This window comes from Amphiura filiformis, chromosome 7 (genome assembly GCF_039555335.1).
Source record: "Amphiura filiformis chromosome 7, Afil_fr2py, whole genome shotgun sequence".
NCBI lineage: Eukaryota > Metazoa > Echinodermata > Ophiuroidea > Amphilepidida > Amphiuridae > Amphiura > Amphiura filiformis.
This window is the reverse complement of record NC_092634.1, coordinates 32,109,992-32,130,163: the sequence shown is the minus strand read 5'-3', so window position 1 is coordinate 32,130,163 and position 20,172 is coordinate 32,109,992. Positions and strand designations below refer to the sequence as shown.

The 20,172-nt window shown below is 36.2% G+C and overlaps 2 protein-coding genes across 2 annotated transcripts; both read left to right on the top strand.

Annotated features, from left to right (window-relative positions):
• The first annotated feature begins 3,427 nt into the window (after positions 1–3,427).
• LOC140157032 (2'-5'-oligoadenylate synthase 1A-like) lies at positions 3,428–8,614 on the top strand. Its single transcript, XM_072180093.1, has 4 exons — positions 3,428–3,971; positions 5,587–5,878; positions 6,182–6,581; positions 7,491–8,614. Exons 1-4 carry the CDS (start codon positions 3,699–3,701, stop codon positions 7,633–7,635), a joined length of 1,110 nt encoding a protein of 369 aa, XP_072036194.1. The 5' UTR covers positions 3,428–3,698; the 3' UTR covers positions 7,636–8,614.
• A 2,708-nt stretch (positions 8,615–11,322) lies between these two features.
• On the top strand, positions 11,323–19,607 carry LOC140157030 (2'-5'-oligoadenylate synthase 1-like). Its single transcript, XM_072180092.1, has 4 exons — positions 11,323–11,789; positions 12,106–12,394; positions 14,167–14,566; positions 16,557–19,607. Exons 1-4 carry the CDS (start codon positions 11,517–11,519, stop codon positions 16,699–16,701), a joined length of 1,107 nt encoding a protein of 368 aa, XP_072036193.1. The 5' UTR covers positions 11,323–11,516; the 3' UTR covers positions 16,702–19,607.
• Positions 19,608–20,172: the final 565 nt, after the last annotated feature.

Below are 20,172 nucleotides of genomic sequence, written 5' to 3'. Positions count from 1 at the left end.
CAACAACTATCTCCATTCGGTGTCAGGACGTTTCGCCCCACACCAGTACATACCACTACCAGTTCGCCCCAATACACGTACATACCGCGACCAGTTCGCCCCAATACACGTACATACCACGACAAGTTCGCCCCAATTGACTCACTGTGTAAACTGTAAAGTGCCGTGAATGCAGTGCATGCGGTCATATGGCCAATCAATACAACTTCCAATTGTTTGCATTTATATTCATGTATTATGGAATAATCAATACGACCTATTCATATAATAATAATTAATACGGTATTATAGTAAAAATTATAGTATTATTATTATTTTCTTATAGTACTAGTATATCTTAATTATTATTATATTATTGAATCACTTTACATTGTGTTGTTTAATTTGTTTATTTACTGTAGGCCTATGTCTTTGTAAACAAATTTGACGGTGTTCTATGAATTTTATGCCATTAAAATGTATTTTTGTATTTTATGAATTTGTCATGTTTTTACAATCCATTGTTCGTAACTAATACAATTTGTATTTTCAGTAGACAGTATGCAGTGCTGTTTTTAAATAAATGTTGAGTATTTGTAACAATTTGGCTGGTGATATATATAAACGTGTAATGCTATGAATTTGTTTAGAAACCCTTGTGATTCAGCCCCGAGATTCAGTTGAGCTGACTATGTTTATGTTATGAAAACATTTTATTTTTGATCATGTACTTTTCCATCCATATGGGTTTTTGTAGACTTCTCCGTAGTCCACTTGCCAATTGTGCACTACTCTGGCTATTACATTTAAGCTTAAAACTCTGATTTAATTAATGAGTGCACAATTGATAGATTTTCACAACTGATCTTTTCAGTCACCGTACGCCCTCTGTTTGTTAGCTTCCCAAGTGGACTACTGACTTTGCCTTGAGAGTTAGGCCAATTTCTGGCCTAACTAAAATTGGTGATGATGTAATGCATCTTTAAAAATGAATCTGGCTTGTGATTGGTCGCCCAGATCTCGTTATTGTTTAAATCCTCCCGACGCGTACTGGTACCATTATAACTATACATGGTACACAACTATCTAGGGAATGCGGCGCTTTTGTGCTGGTGGATGAACGTATGCATCTAGCGCGTATTGTACCACCATGCTTAGTCTTGTGGTTAGATTTTATTGATAAACAAGTATGATTGACAGTGTGTGAGTCCCGGGGTAAAGTTCTGCTTAAAAGTGAAAGTCCATAGTCGGTTTTTCGGATAATAAACTGGCAGATTCTAAAATTAGAATTGTTCAGTATTGAAGTGTCATTATAATTATGCCATTATGATATGTTGCATTCAATAATATAAGCCTACGTAGGGCCTATACTTTACTTTTACTGTCACAAATATAATTATATACCGGTAGCCTAAACCTTTTCATAACCATTTTATACTAGTATTTTGATGTAGGCCTACTAAATATCAGTATAATTTCGAGTTCAACTGAATGCGTTCATCATGATTAATAACGACTATGGCATAGTCTACGGATAATAAACTGGCAGATTCTAAAATTAGAATTGTTCAGTATTGAAGTGTCATTATAATTATGCCATTATGATATGTTGCATTCAATAATATAAGCCTACGTAGGGCCTATACTTTACTTTTACTGTCACAAATATAATTATATACCGGTAGCCTAAACCTTTTCATAACCATTTTATACTAGTATTTTGATGTAGGCCTATACTAAATATCAGTATAATTTCGAGTTCAACTGAATGCGTTCATCATGATTAATAACGACTATGGCATAGTCTAGGGTTTTTGTTACTTATCTATTTTATCGAGTATGTTTTTACGACCCCGAGAATTACGGGCCGTGTTTTGAAATTGTGACGTAGGCCTATATTGGGAGGCACGCGAAGAAGAAAAAGTTGGGATTTTGTTTGCAAAACTGATTAAAGCCCAGTAGGCCTATTAAAGGAGTGTTTCGTGATCCTAGCAATCTCTTTTTATGACATTATTCAGTAGATATCCACGAAAAAAGCGGAAACGCTTTTCAAAAACATACCACCTTTTTCGGGCAATCGCTGAAACCGAAATATGAAATTCTAGGCCATCTGTAAAAAAGTGCGTGAGCAGAAATGACCATGAACTTGAGTCACCGAAACAAGTGTTTATATTGGTGTCAGGCCTTTCATAGTGATACAACAATTAGCCCCCAATAATGGCTTTCATTTGAACCGTTATTTGTTAAACTGCGATTTTTACTTTTTGAGAAATCAATGAATGTATCAAAAAACTTTTCGAAAGTCGATTTAAAATGGCCTAACCCGTTAACATACGTCCTCCGTGGAGAAGTTTCAATAGACGAATATTTTTGTCTCTTGGTAATCTACGGGCATAGGCTATGGGTTATTTATAAACTTCCTCATGGAACACCATATTGATTTGAGGTAAACGAAATTATAGTTTCCATACCAAACAAGATGCACACCGACTGCGACCGTCTTACCAGAAGAGAGTAAACCAGGGCGTAACCCAATCGTAAGTTCTTCACGGTACCTCCATACGTTCCCCAAATTAAATGAAAATCTTGTTATCACATATTATGTTATCATGGTATTAGTTGCAGATGTTTTTCTCTGTTTGACACACGAAAGGTTAATAATCAGGTCAAAGTTCATTCAAAGGTTCCAGAAAAATACAGCACTAATTTGTTTAAATTGAAAAATTACTACATTGTTTTGCCAAATGAATAGTTTGTAATGAAAGTAATATTTTACAATGGAACTAAACGGCCAAAATCATCCATTTTAGAGCGTTTTTGTTAAGCTGTGACAATCGCTTGATTGTCACTTAAGACTTGTACAAAGACTAATTTCAATTTATGCATTCTAATTTTTGGAAAACACATTTTTCAAATCTTGTTCATAACCAATTATCAAAAATAACATAAAATATCACAATTATGAGGTAAATCTTAGCATATACTTAGATTTTGAATGCTTAGACTTGTGCCAAGTCTTAGAATTGTGTGGCTCTAATTATAAGAATACATGTAAAATGTTTTTGACCTTTTCCCCTCAAATTGTAAAACTATTAAAATCTATTTTTATTGCCAGTTAGAACTAGCAAAAGGATTAGGATTTAGCCATATTTCATTTGGCAAAACATACTAATATTTTTTAATTCCAAAAATTTAGTGCTGTATTTGTTTGTAATCAGAAGTAAGTCTCACTCTCCCGGGGTCCCACTATCACTATTCATACCAATGCATACGGCAGCCATTGGTTTGTGCATCGCTGGTGTTGCTCCGAAACCCCAGGGTTTCAGCAGCTCCGAAATCACAATGACAAATATATAGAAATCTCAAAAGTCATCGTCAAAAGTAATTGTCATGTCATTATAGTTCGTAAACTGTATTTGCATTTAGTAACTGGGAAAGCTAACTAACCTCTGTTTTCGTAAATGTATTTAAAATGTTATTGACACGTTTTACACCCAATATATATATAAGCCAACAAGAACGTTTGTATTTTGCTGGGATATACGCGCAAATATAGTTTTCTCGTCGGCCTTCGTGCGACGGCGACGTGAGCAGAGCAAATATCCAATCGCTAATTACATATTGCATGATTTTCGTGGGGAAAACCCGTATTGTGTTTACGAAAATATCGTACGACTGATTGTTCATTTCCCTCGCTACATTTGAAGGGTAGCTATAAAATGGCGGCATTTTTTAGAGAAATCGGAGAAGTGCTGTTTTATCCATTTCGCAGAGTCCAAGAATCAAGGGGATATCCACAGGAAACTTGGAGAACCAGTCCATGGAGTTTAACTTCAACCGCGGACTTCAACAGCTGGTATGAAAGGGAAATTGTTGGAAGTAATTTTGGGTATGGAATGCAAGATTTTAGAGAGGAGTGTGGACGCGCTGTGGATCAGGTGGTACGGATACTGCACCAGCGAATGCATTTGAATGTGAAAGAAGTTATCAAGGTGAGTATCATTAATATTTTATAGGGGTTAGTGCCAAAATGTGAACCTTTTTCCCTAAGTCCCCTTGCAGCATGAAAAAAGTGGACTACATCCCCCCGCCTTTGTCAATTTGTTTCTATATTCGGATCTTCTTGGACACTGGTAACAAGTAATTCTGTCTATCTTTATTAGCTATTGGTTTAAAATTGCATAGACAGTAGGCCTTAGTTTTTGCTGAACCATGAAATGGGATCAGTCTATATCCATGATATCAGTGTATGATACTAGCTTACTAGCTAACTTGCTTTTTGGTCTGAAATGGACATATCTTTAAATGCCACGAAGATATGAACCCCCGAGTGGTGTCAAATGAAAGAGGAAGGAGTAAAGAATATAATAAAAATATGTCCCTACCCGGGGTGCCACTCATCATAAGACCCTGGTCAATATTCATATGGGTCCTTTTCATATCTCAAAATGGGAAGAAGGTATGACCCCTCGAGTGGTGTCAAATAAAGAGAAAAAAGTAAAGAATATAATACAAATAATTTCCCCACCGGAGGTGACACTATTCATAAGACCTGGGTCAATATTCATATTTTGGGTCAACCCGAATGGTGTCAAATGAAAGAGAACAAAGTAAAGAATATAATAAAAATCATTTCCCCACCGGGGTGACACTCCTCTTAGGACGTGGGTCAATATTCATGTTTTGGGTCCTTTTCATATCTTAATATGCCAAGAAGGTTTAACCCCCGAATGGTGTCAAATAAAAGAGAAGTAAAGAATGTATTAACATTATTTACCCCACCGCGGTGACGCTCCTCAGAAGACCAGGGTCAGTATTTCTATTTTGGTCCTTTCGAAATTCCTAGAAGCTCTGACCCCCCACCCACCGAGTGGTGTCAAATGAAAGAGAAAAAGTAAGAATTTAATCCAAATAATTTCCCCACCGGGGGTGACATTCCTCATGAGACCTGGGTCAATGCCAAGAAGGTATATGACCTCCCAGTAGTGTCAAATGAAAGAGGAAAGTAAAGAATATAATAAAAAATAATTGCCCCACTCGGGGGTAATACTCCTTGGGTCCTTGTCTTATCTTGAAATCCGAAGAAGGTATACCCGCACATCTCACATCTACCACAAAATACTGCCAAAGGTCATGGTTCAGCTGTGGTGCAGTAACCGCTCTAGTTAAACGAGGACGGCGATCCTACCGTATCCCCACTTTACTCCATCAAAATTGAGATTGCAGAGGCGTAGCTAGGGGTTTTGCCGCCTGGGGGCAAGGGTACAGAATGGCTTCCCCATTCATGAAACAATTGCGACCGGAGTGCGCAAACATTTGCACAATTTTGGTATTTCAAATCACAATTAGAATACTTTTGACTTTCCTCGCTTGGAAGGGGCGCACAATCGATCATTGAATTGGTTGATTCGGCGCCCCAGCTATAATTAAAGACCGAATTAAAAAGACTAGTTTGCGTATGCCGTCCTGTCAACCAGACCAAAAATGCCATACTGCGCAGGTCAGCAACCAATCACGGCGCGCCTTTGTCATGACGTCAGACGCAAACTAGTCTTTTTAATTCGGTCTTTAATTATACGCCACGTGTTTTTGTTTTTGTTTTTCCAGGGTGGATCACTTGGGAAAGGTACAATGTTAAAAGGAAAGTCTGATATCGACTGCGTTGTCATGATAAACAGTCCCGATTTGCCGTATCTTCGAACCGTTTCGAATGTGTACGATGATTACGTTGTGAGAGATTTAGCAAAAGCTATTCGAAGTATTGAGCAAGCCATTAAAGATCATGCTACAGTGGTGAGCATCAAGTCGAACAAGTTCATGGTTACAGCAACTCTAAACGTGTCAGGAGTCGACGTAGAGGTCGATTTGATACCAACAGCTGACAATCTCGGTGGTGAAGGTGAGCCTTAACCATAAAGACATGAATGTGTTCTAACATGGAACGTTGAACGAAAATGGGATGACGAGGAGAGGAGAGACAGAGGGAATATGAGAGGAGAGACAGAGGGAAGAGAATTAATGGAAGTGGGGAGGAAAAGAGAGTGGAGTAGTGGAGAGAAGACGAGAGGAGTCGAGAGGAGAGATACTATTTTACAGAGAGAAGAGTAGACAGATCAGATGGAGAGAGAGAGACATTGTGAAGATAATTCACATTGTCCTCACGGCTGTTAATGCTATAATCTTTTTATATAATATATAATAGGAAAGCCCCAAATCTACGAGTCCATGTTGCCCCGGGGCAATTTTGAGAGGGAGTTCTACTCTGCGAGCCTCGTAAAACTTCAGGTAGACTTCATCAAGACTAAACCAGTTGTTGTTAAGGAGTTGACTCGCCTCGTGAAGTACTGGAATAAAGAAGTCGTGGGATCTGCCCTGAAAGACAAGAAGCCCCTTCCATCGTCATACCCAATGGAGCTTATTACCATTCTTGCCTGGGAGAGAGCTGGTAGTCCGACAGCCTTCAATCGCCTGCAAGGATTCAAAGCTGTTATCAGTATCATTGCTACCGAGCTACCAACATTGAGGAAACATTGGACCTGCAACTACGATGAATCTATGGTTCGACGAGCACAAAGTGTTATGAAGTCCGACAGAAAGCAAAGGTTTGAAATGACAATTTTTGGTCTTAAAAATGAATGTTAAACAGGAATTAACGTTATAGGCACGAAAGCGTCAATATATTTGAAATGTGAAGGAATTGCTTAAAGGTGAAGGTTAAGTCTATTTGAAATTTCAACTAGGTATTGGTATTTTTCCATTATGAGCACTTAACTGAAAAGTTTCTGTCCGACGGTCAAAACTCCTAACATGAACTTAATGCCATAGTTGTATTATCCTCATGTCGCTTGCCGGTCTCACTGCTTGCAGACCATGTACAATGGAATGCCAAATTCAAATATATTATTTTATAAATAATTAGATTTTTGATTTAGTAAATCACTTATATTGAATCAATGATAGCATCTTGTTAGTTTTATGCCAACAGCCAATGGGACCCAATGTTATGAATAGGGACGAGGGGGCCCACCAGGGGCCCACTACTTAAGTCACTGTAAAACCATATACGAGAAAATCACCCTAGCCCTTGTACATTAACACTTTTAAACCCGAATCAAAACACGAAATAACATATTTTTTCCTGATATGTGATGAATTGTTATATTTTTATATTTAGTGCAGCACTGATTTAGCCAACGATAGCGTCTTGTTTACTTTATGTCCTCAGTCAAGAAACTCTTACGCGTTACTGTCCTCTTCCAATAACCCCTTTATACTTTTGTACACTGACACTAACTCTAACCTAATAAAAACCGTGATTCTAAAGATGCATTTGCTAGTACACGTTTTAAAGTTTTGAAAAACAATGTGGAAAAGTGCCACGAGGGAAACCTTGAGCTACAAGAGGACAAGCTTCCAAAGTATAAAACAAAAGTCATTTAGCATTCGTGTTTTTACTTTAAAAGTGCCGGAAATTAATCGATCAATTCTACGTGTTTTTGTTTTATTTTCAGTCCTTTCATATTAGATCCGGCTAATCCAACTAACAACGTTTGCTCTCGTTTCCACGCCACTTGGAATGACGTAGCAGGAGTCGCACAGCAGACCTTACGCTCCAATCTGCTCTGCCAGGTTCGAGTCAACCCAGGGTGGAAGTGATCATCCTGATGGATGAATTCATGGCCATCTCATCAGCAAACACAAAAACGTTTTAAAAACGTTTGAAATAAGTTATATTTGGGCTTTTGGTTGAGGTAAAAACGTTTTAATAACATTAAAATGTCGGGTTATATAAAGGTCATGAAAACGTTTTAAAATGTTTTGTATGAAAACACACTACAACAATATTTTTAAAATGTTTTCCAAATGTTATTGTAAACTATTTTTGCAAATATTTTGTCAACACTTAAATAACATTATGTTAAAATATTTGCACAGAGCAAACAGAAATGTTCTTTAAATGTTTATTTCAAAACTTTTAATAACATTTAAATGTCGGGTTATATAAAGGTCATGAAAACGTTTTTAAAACGTTATTGCAAATATTTTGGGCAAACATTTTTCGCAAAATATTTTTTCAACCCCAAAATAACATTCTGTCTAGAATGTTTTGTATCAGGTTTTCAAAAATGTTTTTGGAATGTTATTAAAACGTTTTTATACCCTTTATATAACCCGACATTTAAACGATTTCTGTAAAACATTTTGTGGTTACTGGGTAGTAGATTATCAAAAAACGTTTTTTAATGTTATGAAAACGTTTTATAACCTTAATATACCATTTATACAACCCGACATTTAAACATTTTCTGACAACCTTTTTATAACCTTTTGCGAATAATGTCAAAAACGTTTTGTGTTTGCTGGGTCCGAAGTTCTTCAACAAGCACGAATATTGTAGAGCTCAGTAGGCCTATATGAAATGGCATTGCAAGGGTAATATCAGAAATTGGTTTGAAGACACCATTATTACCATAAATGCCCAATATTAACAATAAAAAAACAACAAAAAATTACTTTACTAGGAAAAGAGTAGAAAATTTCGGAAGGCTTAGCTAATATGATGCTTAATAGTAAAATCGGAGACAAGTATACAGTAAAATTTTAATGATGATGATGATAATAATAATAATAATAATAATAATAATAATAACGCTAATAATAATAATGATAATAATAATAATAATAATAATAATAATACTGATAATAACAATAATAATAATAATAATAATAATAATAATAATAATAATAATAATAATAATAATAATCTATCATTCGATATGAATATAAGACAGTCTTTAGGCATGTTATGTATGTATCTGGGCGGATAATCGGGCAATCTGATCAAGAATGTTATGTATTATATCGATTTTAGAAGTGTTTATATCAATCTTGCTTTCACTATGGGCACTCGTTATGTATGTATACACTTCTAGTGCCCGTTTCTATTCATTGTTATGTATTCTTCTCCCGTGCATTATTTTCGCGAACTACCCTTCATAGCCCAAATTATATAAACCTGCACGCTAAACAATGCATTATCTAAAACCCGCACGCTAAACAATAGATTCTAGATAATACGTGCACGCTCAAATACTAGAAATACTACTTTCATATAACTATATAGTAGAGTTAGGTGGCGCTTTCGACACAGAGGTCACATAACTATATAATTGTCTGTTCGATATATATACCATCAAAAAGTACGAATATACATTCTGTGGTGTTAAAATGGTATACAGGGTGTAACAATAAAATTTATACAATTGGATTTTGACTTCTCAGGAAAAACATAAAAGAGTTATGGCACAAATGTTACATGCAATACAATCAGTAATATCTTGGCTAAAAGAAGACGGATAATGTACTTGTGCAAATGCATTCCTCAAGATAATTGCACTTGCCATGGAGTTATTGCCTTTAGCTCTCGAGCCTATCGGCTCTCGAGCTAAAGGCAATAACTCCACGGCGCGTGCGATTATCTTGACGAATGCATTGCACTCAGTTCATTATCCTTATCATCTACTATATATAAATATGTAGTTGAATTGAATAAAGTAAAGTGAAAGTGCAAGAGAAATAAATCATGATATTTTGATAAAATAACTATTTTAATGGCTAATGGTGGGTTTAGTCTAGATGACAAAAGGACAGGTTTCTAATTCGTTGCCACGACCATTCATACTTACGAGTATTTTATTATATTATCATGCGAATTTCACCATTCGCATTTTTGGTGGTTAGAATTTTATTTTAATGAGGATGAGCGACGTCATATTGCATAAGTTCTATTTAAATAAGGAACAGTAAAATATGTATTGTTTTGTTGTATTTTGATTAAAGAATTAGATTTATTGACTGGGACATAATTTATACGAGTGAGTATTAACATATTAATGGTATTGAGAGTTTATATATTTAGCGGCTGTCAAATAATTATGAGCCCCGGATAGGGTAAAGGGGAGGGGGAATAATTTGCTGGCAAACCCAAAAAAAGTGGGAGTAGGTGTATTTGCTTAGGGAACAAACCAAAAGATCGACGACGTCCTATAAACGTAACTAGTTTCGTTTCTCAGCCGACCCCCTGCCAGAAACGTAATAAAGAAATATTGAAAATGTTGACATAATAATAATAATGACACATTCTTCAGACCGATGTTTTTGTACAAACGTAATCGAGTATTTTTACCCCCTCCCCCCGAAACGAAACTAGTTTCGTTTATAGGACGTCATAAATCTTTTGGTTTGTTCCCTTAGCTGCTAAGAGAGTAAGAGGCATGTAAAAATAATGTGTTCATTAGTTAAGTATTTTTAACTCGGGATGGGAATCGCTAGGATGAGCTAAATTTGCGGATATTGGTTGTAGTCCACAAAATATATTTAAATATCAGCATGATCAAGCCTTAAGTAAAGGGTGTATCACCTCCTTTGCATGCTTAGTAAACCGTGAAACAATTTGGGAAAAATGTGTATCTTCAATACGAAAAGTCAAAATTTCCAAATGATGTACTGCATTTCCTCCCAGCTACATACACTTTAAGTACATATCACTAGATTTATTAAAAGTTTACTTCTAGGACTGTTAAATATCAAAAATATAAATTTGCCGTAAAATTCGTATTATATCGCGGATTTCAAAAACTGAAAATTATTTCATCTCAGCAGGATATTCCTCGTATTCAGAATGCAATTTGACGTGTCTAATGTGCTCTCAGGTCCCACAAAAATACTGTGCAAACGTTGCTATCCCTTCCCGTAAGAGGACCGGAAACATTTTAAACATAGTTTTCATTCTCTTTCACACACGCGGGCTTCTCATAAATGACCGCATTACTGATTTGTGAACAAAATCACGCGATATTGACAAAAGAATGACCTGGGAAATCCCGCGCCAGTATTACGCAATATTGCAACTTCTTCATCTGTTTACTATATTATCGTTTAGTGACGGTGGGGTTTTCAAATGCATTTCTGTTTATGGGTATTGCGATTCTTGTCAAAAATGCCACTTGCATCAAGAACGAACATCAGTCAAATAAATAGACCCCTGGGAAGTAAAGATAATATGCAAGTTATTGTATAGGTGTTCTGAAAAATATACATATAAATTTATATTAGGAAATTACTCAGCCTGAAGCTTTCATGACGACATCACCGTTTGACACGCTGAACAATTGATAACGACTGCCCAGTGCCAGAAGTGGGTAACTGCATTAGCTGCCATGTGCATCTGCTATGTATAGATGAGTACAGTATACTGTGTGTAAATGCCAAACGTTCACAGGGCAGCTATTGCATTTACCCACTTCTGACACTGAGCAGTCGATAACCGATATTGTTGTCAACCTTCGTACGACGACGACGACGTGCATAAACATGATAAAGCAAATATTCCAATCGCTAATTAAAATATTGCATGATTTGCGCTGGAAAAACCCAGTATTGCAAGCTATGCATGAAAACGCCTATGACAAAATCGTACAGTCGTTCATTTACTTCTCGCTTAATATTGAACGCATAGGCATCAAGTAACGACAAAAATGGCGGCATTTTCCAGAAAAGTACCGTGTTATCCATTTCATAGTGTGCAAGAATCTAAAGTCCAAGGATCTAGCGGACATCCTCAAGTGAGCGAGCCATGGTGTTTCACTTCAGCATCCGGATTCAATAGTTGGTATGAAAGAGAAATTGTTGGGAAAACTAGCTCCAGTTATGGGATGCAAGATTTTAAAGACCAGTGTGGACGTGCAGTGGACCAGGTTGGAGAGATCCTGCGTCAGCGAATGCCTTTGAGTGTGAAGGAGGTTGTTAAGGTGAGATTCAATTAGGAAAAGTTTGATTCTGATACGAATCTAAAGATCGTTTGCAACTTATATCCACCACTGTACTATTATCTGTCTCAAGTTGAGCGTAACGCCATGTTGGATTGTGCAGTAGCAGGCTCAAATGAGTGCGTTTACCCGGTTGCGACACCAGGCTTCTACGCCTTATACGTGTGTGTCTACGGCCCGCGGTATTCGGTTAGCGCGCGCGATTCGAAATCCAATATGGGGTTACTCTCAACTTGAGACGAGACACACTATGCATTTTACAGTTTTGTTATTGTTTTTTTGTTGTCCTTATCTTCAGGGGGGATCGCTTGGAAAAGGTACAATGCTGAAAGGAAAGTCCGACATCGACTGCGTTGTTATGATAAACAGCCCAGATCTCCCGTACCTCCAAAATGTTTCAAATATGTCCGTCTACATACAAAGAGAGTTAGCAAAAGCTAACCGAAGTATTGAGCAAGCCGTTAAAGATCATGCCACGGTGGTGAAGACGGAGAGGAACGAGTATATGGTCAAAACAACCCTTAAGGTGTCAGGTGTCAACGTAGATGTTGATTTGATACCAACAGCTGACAATCTCACAGCAGCAGGTGAGTCTATGGACTTATTTGAAAATCTGACATAAGGATGCTGGAAACACAAGAAGAAGTGGACAAATTAGGAGAGAAGAGGAGTGGGGAGGAGAGAAAGGGAGAGAGGAGGAGGAGAGGACAAGAGCGGAGGGGAGAGAAGAGGGTAGAGGCGAAGCGACTAGAGGGAAAACAGGAGAAGGAGAAGTAGAACTAGAGCTACTGTGCTTCAAGAAGCACAAATATCAGGTGGCAGCTGATATGGATGATGAAATTAAATGTGGAAATGCTTAAAATGGAAGGATAGTTTTTGTTTATTTTGTTTATAGAGGTCATTTTCCCCAAGGTACAGCACAATGGGAGCAACTTAAAATTTGACCTGACCTTTGACCTCATATGACCTTTATGGTTTCATACTCCTGAAGTGTCAGGGATTCTTTCTCCTGAGTTATAGGAAACTCGGAGCAACTTAAAATTTGTGGCTTGTCTACTATAAATGTAGGTCACCGTGCCTAATGATAGCTGTTCTATCAAATTTTACACAAAGATGTTCAAAGCCAAATCAAGCTAATTTTAACATGTGACCTCATTTGACCTTTGACCTTGGGTTGACCTTTAAGCTGTGGTACAATATATATAAAGCTTGGGCCAGTGGTTCTCCTGTGGTCATAGCATCCAGTTTAAAGGAGTAGCAGCATTTTAAAGATTTTCACTAAATTACCCCTAATATCCGCGATCTGACCTTTGACCCCTATATGTGTACAACTTATATCAAGCTTGGGTCAGTGGTTCTTATGGCCACGTTTGGTCGAAATTGGGTCAAGCGCCTTGCACTAGTAGCATTTGAAAGATCTAATGACCCTTACATGAGCTTTCACCCCTAACTGTGTACAACTTTGAAGGAGCTTGGGTCAGTGCTTCCTATGGCCAAGTTTGGTCGAGATTGATGCAAGCGTCTGGCACTAGTAGCATTTTAAAAGATGGATTGACGAAAGAATCAGAAGAAGCAGAAGCAGGAGAAGAAAATTTCATCAACAATATATCAGTGTGGCATTTCATGCCACCTGATATAAAGAGAAGATAAAGCAACCATGGTTAGAAGATAAACATTACGTATTAAATTCCCATCAAACATCAATGTCCAATGGCTAAATATTTTCCATTAAGGTTATTAATTATTTTAAACTGTTGTGATTTGGTAGTTCACAGCATCTTACGAATGGTAGTGAGCTTTGGCAAAATCTGCATTGCTCAATTCATAGCGAGCGTGTAGAAGAATTAAAATATCACAGATATACTTTTATAGGTGCTGCGGTTCTTGAGTTACGTTGTAAAGAGGGCTGAAACAACAACACTTTTGTAAAACGTACATAACTCATTAACCACAATAAATTAAGCACGTTTGCAAAGTATACGATTTGTAGAACTAAGTTTTGCAAAACATCAAGGTGTTAATTTGCAATAATATATTGATCTAGATAATAAAAATCGATTTTTTGGGTTGCTTCGACCAACAATACCTCGTCTACCCTTAATACTCAAAACAGTTCAGTATTTAAACACGTTTACAAAGATAAGGAAATAATGTGTTCTGAAAAGTGTTTAAATGCTTAACATTGTTTTGCAGTGTATAGTGGAGGAGAGGCGAGAAGAGAGGAGAAGTCGAAATATTAAGATAAAGGAGCAGACAGAGTTTTTAAGACACACTTAGAGCAAGAAGAAATATAATGGAATTAATTACACATTCATGGGGATAATGTTAATTCAGTCGATTTCTATATCGTTGTTCTTAGGAAAGCCCCAAATCTACGAGGCGATGTTGCGCCGGAGCAAAGATGATAGGGAGTTCTACTCTGTTAGTCTCGTGAAACTTCAGGTAGACTTCATCAAGACGAAACCAGGTGTTGTTAAGGAGTTGATTCGCCTCGTGAAATATTGGAATTCACAAGTCGTGGGATCTGTCTTGAAAGGCAAGTGGCCTCTACCAACGTCATACCCAATGGAGCTCATCACCGTTCTTGCCTGGGAAAGAGCTGGTAGTCCAAGTTCCTTCAATCGCCTGCAAGGATTTAAAGCTGTCCTCAGTATCATTGCTACCGAGCTGCCAACTTTGAGTAAATATTGGACCTGTAACTACGACGAAGCCATGGTTCGACGAGCACATAGTGTGATGGACTCCGAAGGCAAACGAAGGTTTGACATTTTTTTTGGTCTTAAAATTTAATGTTTTAAAGTATTATTGAAAGCGTGAAAATATTTGAAATGTGAAAGAACCGTTTAAAAGTTAAGCATTAGTCTATAAAATTCCAAAAAGGTATGAACAATTGACAAAAATTAAGAAAATAGCACCGACAAAAAATTAAGCTCTCGTTCAATTGCGTTTCCACACGGATAGAATCATGAACATTTAAAATGACACATTTTCCTCTTTATGTCGCTTTCGGTCTTACTTGCAAACTAATTTGTTTAATTTACTTTCATGTCAGTGCCTTTCACAAAAGCACAAGTTACGGAATTCTACAGGGTTATTGCAAGAGCTCAGTAACACGTAATATGAAGAGTTTGTTTCCAAAAGGCGCTAAATCCAATAACTATTTTCAACATCATTTTGTCCCCTAACAATTCCCCAATACACAGTTTTAAAATGGCTGCCATTGGATTTAGCTCCTTTTGGAACAAAAAAAAAAAAGATTTTCTTTTATATTTATTATTTTCTTCTAAGCATGTGGGAGGTTAATGAGATTTGCAATTATTTTTTTAAAGATAAACAAAATGTTTTTATAACTATTCTAGTGGTCCAATCCCAGCAAACACAAAAACGTTTTTAAAACGTTTTAAATCAGCTATATTTTGGGTTTTGGTTTAGGTAAAAACGTTATAATAACATTAAAATGTCGGGTTATATAAAGGTCATGAAATCGTTTTAAAACGTTTTGTATGAAAACACACTACAACAATATTTTTAAAATGTTTTCGAAATGTCATTGTAAACTATTTTTGCAAACATTTTTTGCAAAATATTTTTTCAACCCCAAAATAACATTCTGTTTAGAATGATTTGTACCAAGTTTTCAAAAATGTTTTTGGAGTGTTATTAAAACGTTTTTATACCCTTTATATAACCCGACATTTAAACGTTTTCTGACAACCTTTTATAACATTTTGCGAATGATGTCGAAAACGTTTTGTGTTTGCTGGGATGTTATTAGATTTGCAAGGTTACTGCTACTCTTAGGAATACCTTCAAATGAATTTTACACAGAGCAGCCTTTGGATTTTGCGCCTTTTGGAACCAAACTCTTCATATTCTTGACTGTTGATATGAAAGTAATACGAATCGGGAATAATTACGTTATACCCTACACACACTATTGGAAATTTAAAATGACAATTCTTGCAAACCGATGAGAATTTGGACTTAACTATGACAATTCTCGTTTCTACGAAACTTTCTCATCCAAGTGAATGAGAAATACTAATTAACGTGTCAACAACCTGCAGCAATGTTTTAAATGAGAACAATTAACACGACAATACAATGTGACAGGTTGTTGACACGTTAATTAATATTTCTCATTCACTTGGATGAGAATTTTTGTAGAGATGAGATAATGTTCAATTCGCATGGTTTTGTCCAATTCTCATCGGTTTGAAAGAATTCTCATTTTAATATCCACTAGTGATAGCGTACCCCGTGTGTGCAATTTATATTAGTTACAACGAGGCATCACACACTTATGGTTCTGAGTGCGGTGGGTATTCCGCAATCTTTTGTATACTAATACTAACCATAATTAAAACCCTAATTCTGAAGGTCTTGCTCTTTACCGTGAGCTACAGAAAAACGTTGAGCTATGTCAATAAAAACTTCCAAAATGAAATATAAACACGGAAAAACAATGGCATGATCGACGGGAATTATATAAATAAACATTATTTTTCATCAGGTTCGCCGTCGCAAATAATAAAGGAGACAAGTAGAAACAGTGAATCGAATCGAACCCAGGACCAAAGGTTTACGAGACCTGCGCCTTAACCACTTGGCCACGGGAGCTTCATGATTAGGCTGCTGAAATTCGAACCCATAAGCGGTCACTTATGAAATATAAAGTTAATTATAGCCTTGTTAATATAGTTATTGTTCCGGAAGTAAATCGATGTACATGTTTGTTCTCATTTTCAGTCCTTTCATTTTGGATCCGGCCAATCCAACTTACAACGTTTGCAGTCGATTTTACTCCACTTGGAATGACGTGGCAGGGGTCGCACAACAGACCTTACGCTCCAATCTGCTCACTCAGGTTCGAGTCAACGCAGGGTGGAATTGATCATGCTAATAGATGAATTATGATCATCACCGAAATTCGTCAACAAGCACGAACCTTAATAGTAATGTTATCATAAAAAGTGGTATCGACAAGGTGGGCATGGTGAAACAGCCCACCAGAACAAAAATTCACCGAAAATGTCACTATTTTGGCACAAAATCCAAATTTACTTCCGATTTGTGCCCCTCTCAGATTGTTTGCTTTTCCATCCCGCTTCCATTGCCACCCGTAAAATTCCTGGAGCCACCACTGATAATAATTATCACGATATATTATTATTGTTAAGCTCCGAAAAAGAATATCATTGTAAGGGCAATATCACAAATTCTTGTAAAGACGCCATTATTTACCTTATTACTAGACCAATATCCTACAGTAAAATGAAGATTTTTGCTAGCAATTTATTAGGCAAAAGCGGAAATATACCTCAACTAAATTTCTTAAAACGAGAAGCTTTAGCTGAACGTTAAGCTGACACGTTAATAGTAAATCTGAGATAATGTACAGTAGAATAATAATATTAATGTTAATAGTAAAAGCCTGAGTAAAGGTATACATGTCTCAATGTAAAATGGTGTGTTATGTACATAATAAGCATTCCTTCTATATCATCTAGCATTCATTATGAATATTTGACAGTCTTTATGCATGTACCTGACAGTTCTTTATTATATTCGATCTATATTTGTACAAATCTTGGTGTCACTATGGGCACTCGTTATATATGTATCTATGGAGTTGAATATAACTATGCATTATGGTATACAACAATGTAATGAAAGTGGAAGATGAGTATATCATATAAGAATGTGATACAACACAATAATAACTATACACCTGTTTAACGGTTAAGAACGTATTATATGATCTGTTCTTTAAAATGGGGTAGCACACCTTACATTATTTACCGAAATTAAGTTTTCGTTTTAAGCACTTATCAATTTCAAGCCACTGACTCCAAATCTTATTCTTTTAAACTAGATTATAGCTTGTTGTATGGGGTTTAACAGCGTAAAGAACCGTACTCTCGACAAACTAAAATGGCTCGCGCGGAGAAATGTGTGCTTTACTAAATTAAAATTTACTGATTATGCAGCTTTCACATACGTTTTGTTTTTGACTTTAGCAAGAAGCATTTTTCAATCCATTGATTACTTACAATACAATGTTGAAACAAGAAACAGTAAGCTATGAATAACATATTCTTTTTTTTGGTCGACGTATGAGAATACAGGTTGTAACAAAAACAATTTATAAATTGTTCTTATTTCAAAGTAAAGAACACAGCCTTTTCACTGCAAATAAAATTGTATATATCCTTTTCTATATTTTAATCTTGTTATTAATACTGAGTGCAATATAATCATGATAAAAAAATGTTCATGGTTTTTTAAGATAATTACCAACATGATTTCATGAACATTTGACCCACCGAACATAGTTGATATATTGTTTTCAACCATCCTACCATGACGACGTGCGTAAAGAAAATCGCTAGAAATTACACATTGCATGATTTGCACGGGGAAAACCCAGTATTGCAAAATACATTGTATATTACCATGATTACTGCAGCTTAGTGGTCTATAGAGGGCGGTTTAGGGAGCACCATTCGATATCAAGGGGGTGCTGGGTAGTTAACAAGAAACATTTACGTGTTGTTTTTGCATGAATGCTTGAAAGGGACAACATTTTGTTTTTACGTATGTTTTAAGGAATTCAATTTTCCAAATATATTGGGTCACCTTCCTTTAAATGTTAGAAATGTTATTAATGTTATGTTGGGTACAGGCTATTAAGCGATTGATATCACATCTGAACCAGTGTGTAAAATTCAGCCAAAAAGCAACTAGTTAGTAGGACAGGCTGCTCTTTAAAGTAGCCCGTCCGGCCTGAAAGTAAACCTGTCCATATCCTATTATGTGTAACTGTGGTTTTGATGTATCGGTGCTGGGACGCGTTTATTCAAAACTTTTTAATAACACTTAAATGTCGGGTTATATAAAGATCGTGAATACGTTTTCAAAACGTCATTTTAAAATATTTTGGGCAAACATTTTTGCAAAATATTTTGGGCAAACATTTTTGCAAAATATTTTGGGCAAACATTTTTGCAAAATATTTTGTTACACTAAAATATTGCATCTCGTTTAAAAAAATGTTTTATGAATGTTATTAAAACGTTTTTATACCATTTATATAACCCGACATATAAAAACCTTTTCTGTTAAACGTTGTGTGGTTGTTTGGTAGTTATCAGTGCACAACAATTCCAAGGTGGGAAAAATTGCAACATTTTCATGCTGACCCGCAACCAGAATGACGTTACTGGGACGAGTGTGCGTGAAGAGCGCAAAAATGACAATTTTAATGCTGAAATGAGCCAAATAAAAATAAGGCCTAAAGATGTCAAACGAAAGACAAACATCACAAATTTGGTTAATTTTGTCCTGGTATTTCGACGTTCGGTACGTCACTACTAGTTACAGGGCGTCCGTCGGACGGGCTGGGTAGGAAAATAACACGTCCAGAGACAAAGTTGGGAAATCATAGCAACTAACCTAATTGTCATAGCAACCAACCATTTTCAACTGTTTTTGAACTAAAATAACCAAAATTTTAAAGGTCTAACATCGTTGGCCTGGTGAACTGGCAGGTTTATGCAGGAATTAAATACCAACAATTACTAAATGTTTTACTAGGATTTGGGCAGGCAATCTTGTCCTTACATATCACAATGTTCTTTTAGATGATCAAGACCTTGGTGAGTTGGACACTTTTATTATCATGGATTATGTTATGCCATAAAATGCTGAGCTTGTTTAACACTTTATGAATAAATCCAGATGTGCTGTTAACTCTTTAAGCTCTCTTCTCGTATATATACTTTGTAATGTTTAGATAGAAGTACAAAAGCCTTTTGATAAAGGAATAATTAAATAAACAAATAAATAAAATAAAATAGACAATAATTAAATAAGTAATAAGTAAATAAATTAATATTTCCCCCTATAGAGAAATATTATTTATAAATGAATTGCATGAGCATATGGAAGTCACCGTCATCAACTGTCATCATGGTGATTCGTGATGACATTTAACGTCTAACATACTGCTTCGGGTACCTGGGCAATCGTAATATTTATAGGTCATAATGGCTTCATGTTTTTGTCGTCTTATCTATTGGGCTATTCCAGAAAATAGATGCACACCCCCTATAGAGGAGTTCGGATATCCGGACTTTTTGTCCAGTCGTGACTGTTGGAAATCCAGACTTTTAAAGTGCCCAAAGGCAAACAAATCCGGCAGAAAAATAGTTTAAAATCAGAAATCCTCAATATGAGAGCTCATTTTCAACATTTCCGTGATTTTTCCTTTATTTTATTGGATTTCCAAGCTTTTTCCAGTAACATTGGCAACTGGAAATCCAGTCGTTTTCAGAAAGCAAACTTGGAAATCCGGACATTTCTT

Coding starts and splice junctions, on each gene's coding strand:
- LOC140157032 (XM_072180093.1), top strand. CDS start 3,699: ATGGCGGCATTTTTTAGAGAAATCGGAGAAGTGCTGTTTTATCCATTT. Junction 3,972..5,586: donor ATGTGAAAGAAGTTATCAAG/GTGAGTATCATT, acceptor TTGTTTTTCCAG/GGTGGATCACTTGGGAAAGG. Junction 6,582..7,490: donor AAGTCCGACAGAAAGCAAAG/GTTTGAAATGAC, acceptor TTTTATTTTCAG/TCCTTTCATATTAGATCCGG.
- LOC140157030 (XM_072180092.1), top strand. CDS start 11,517: ATGGCGGCATTTTCCAGAAAAGTACCGTGTTATCCATTTCATAGTGTG. Junction 11,790..12,105: donor GTGTGAAGGAGGTTGTTAAG/GTGAGATTCAAT, acceptor CCTTATCTTCAG/GGGGGATCGCTTGGAAAAGG. Junction 14,567..16,556: donor GACTCCGAAGGCAAACGAAG/GTTTGACATTTT, acceptor TCTCATTTTCAG/TCCTTTCATTTTGGATCCGG.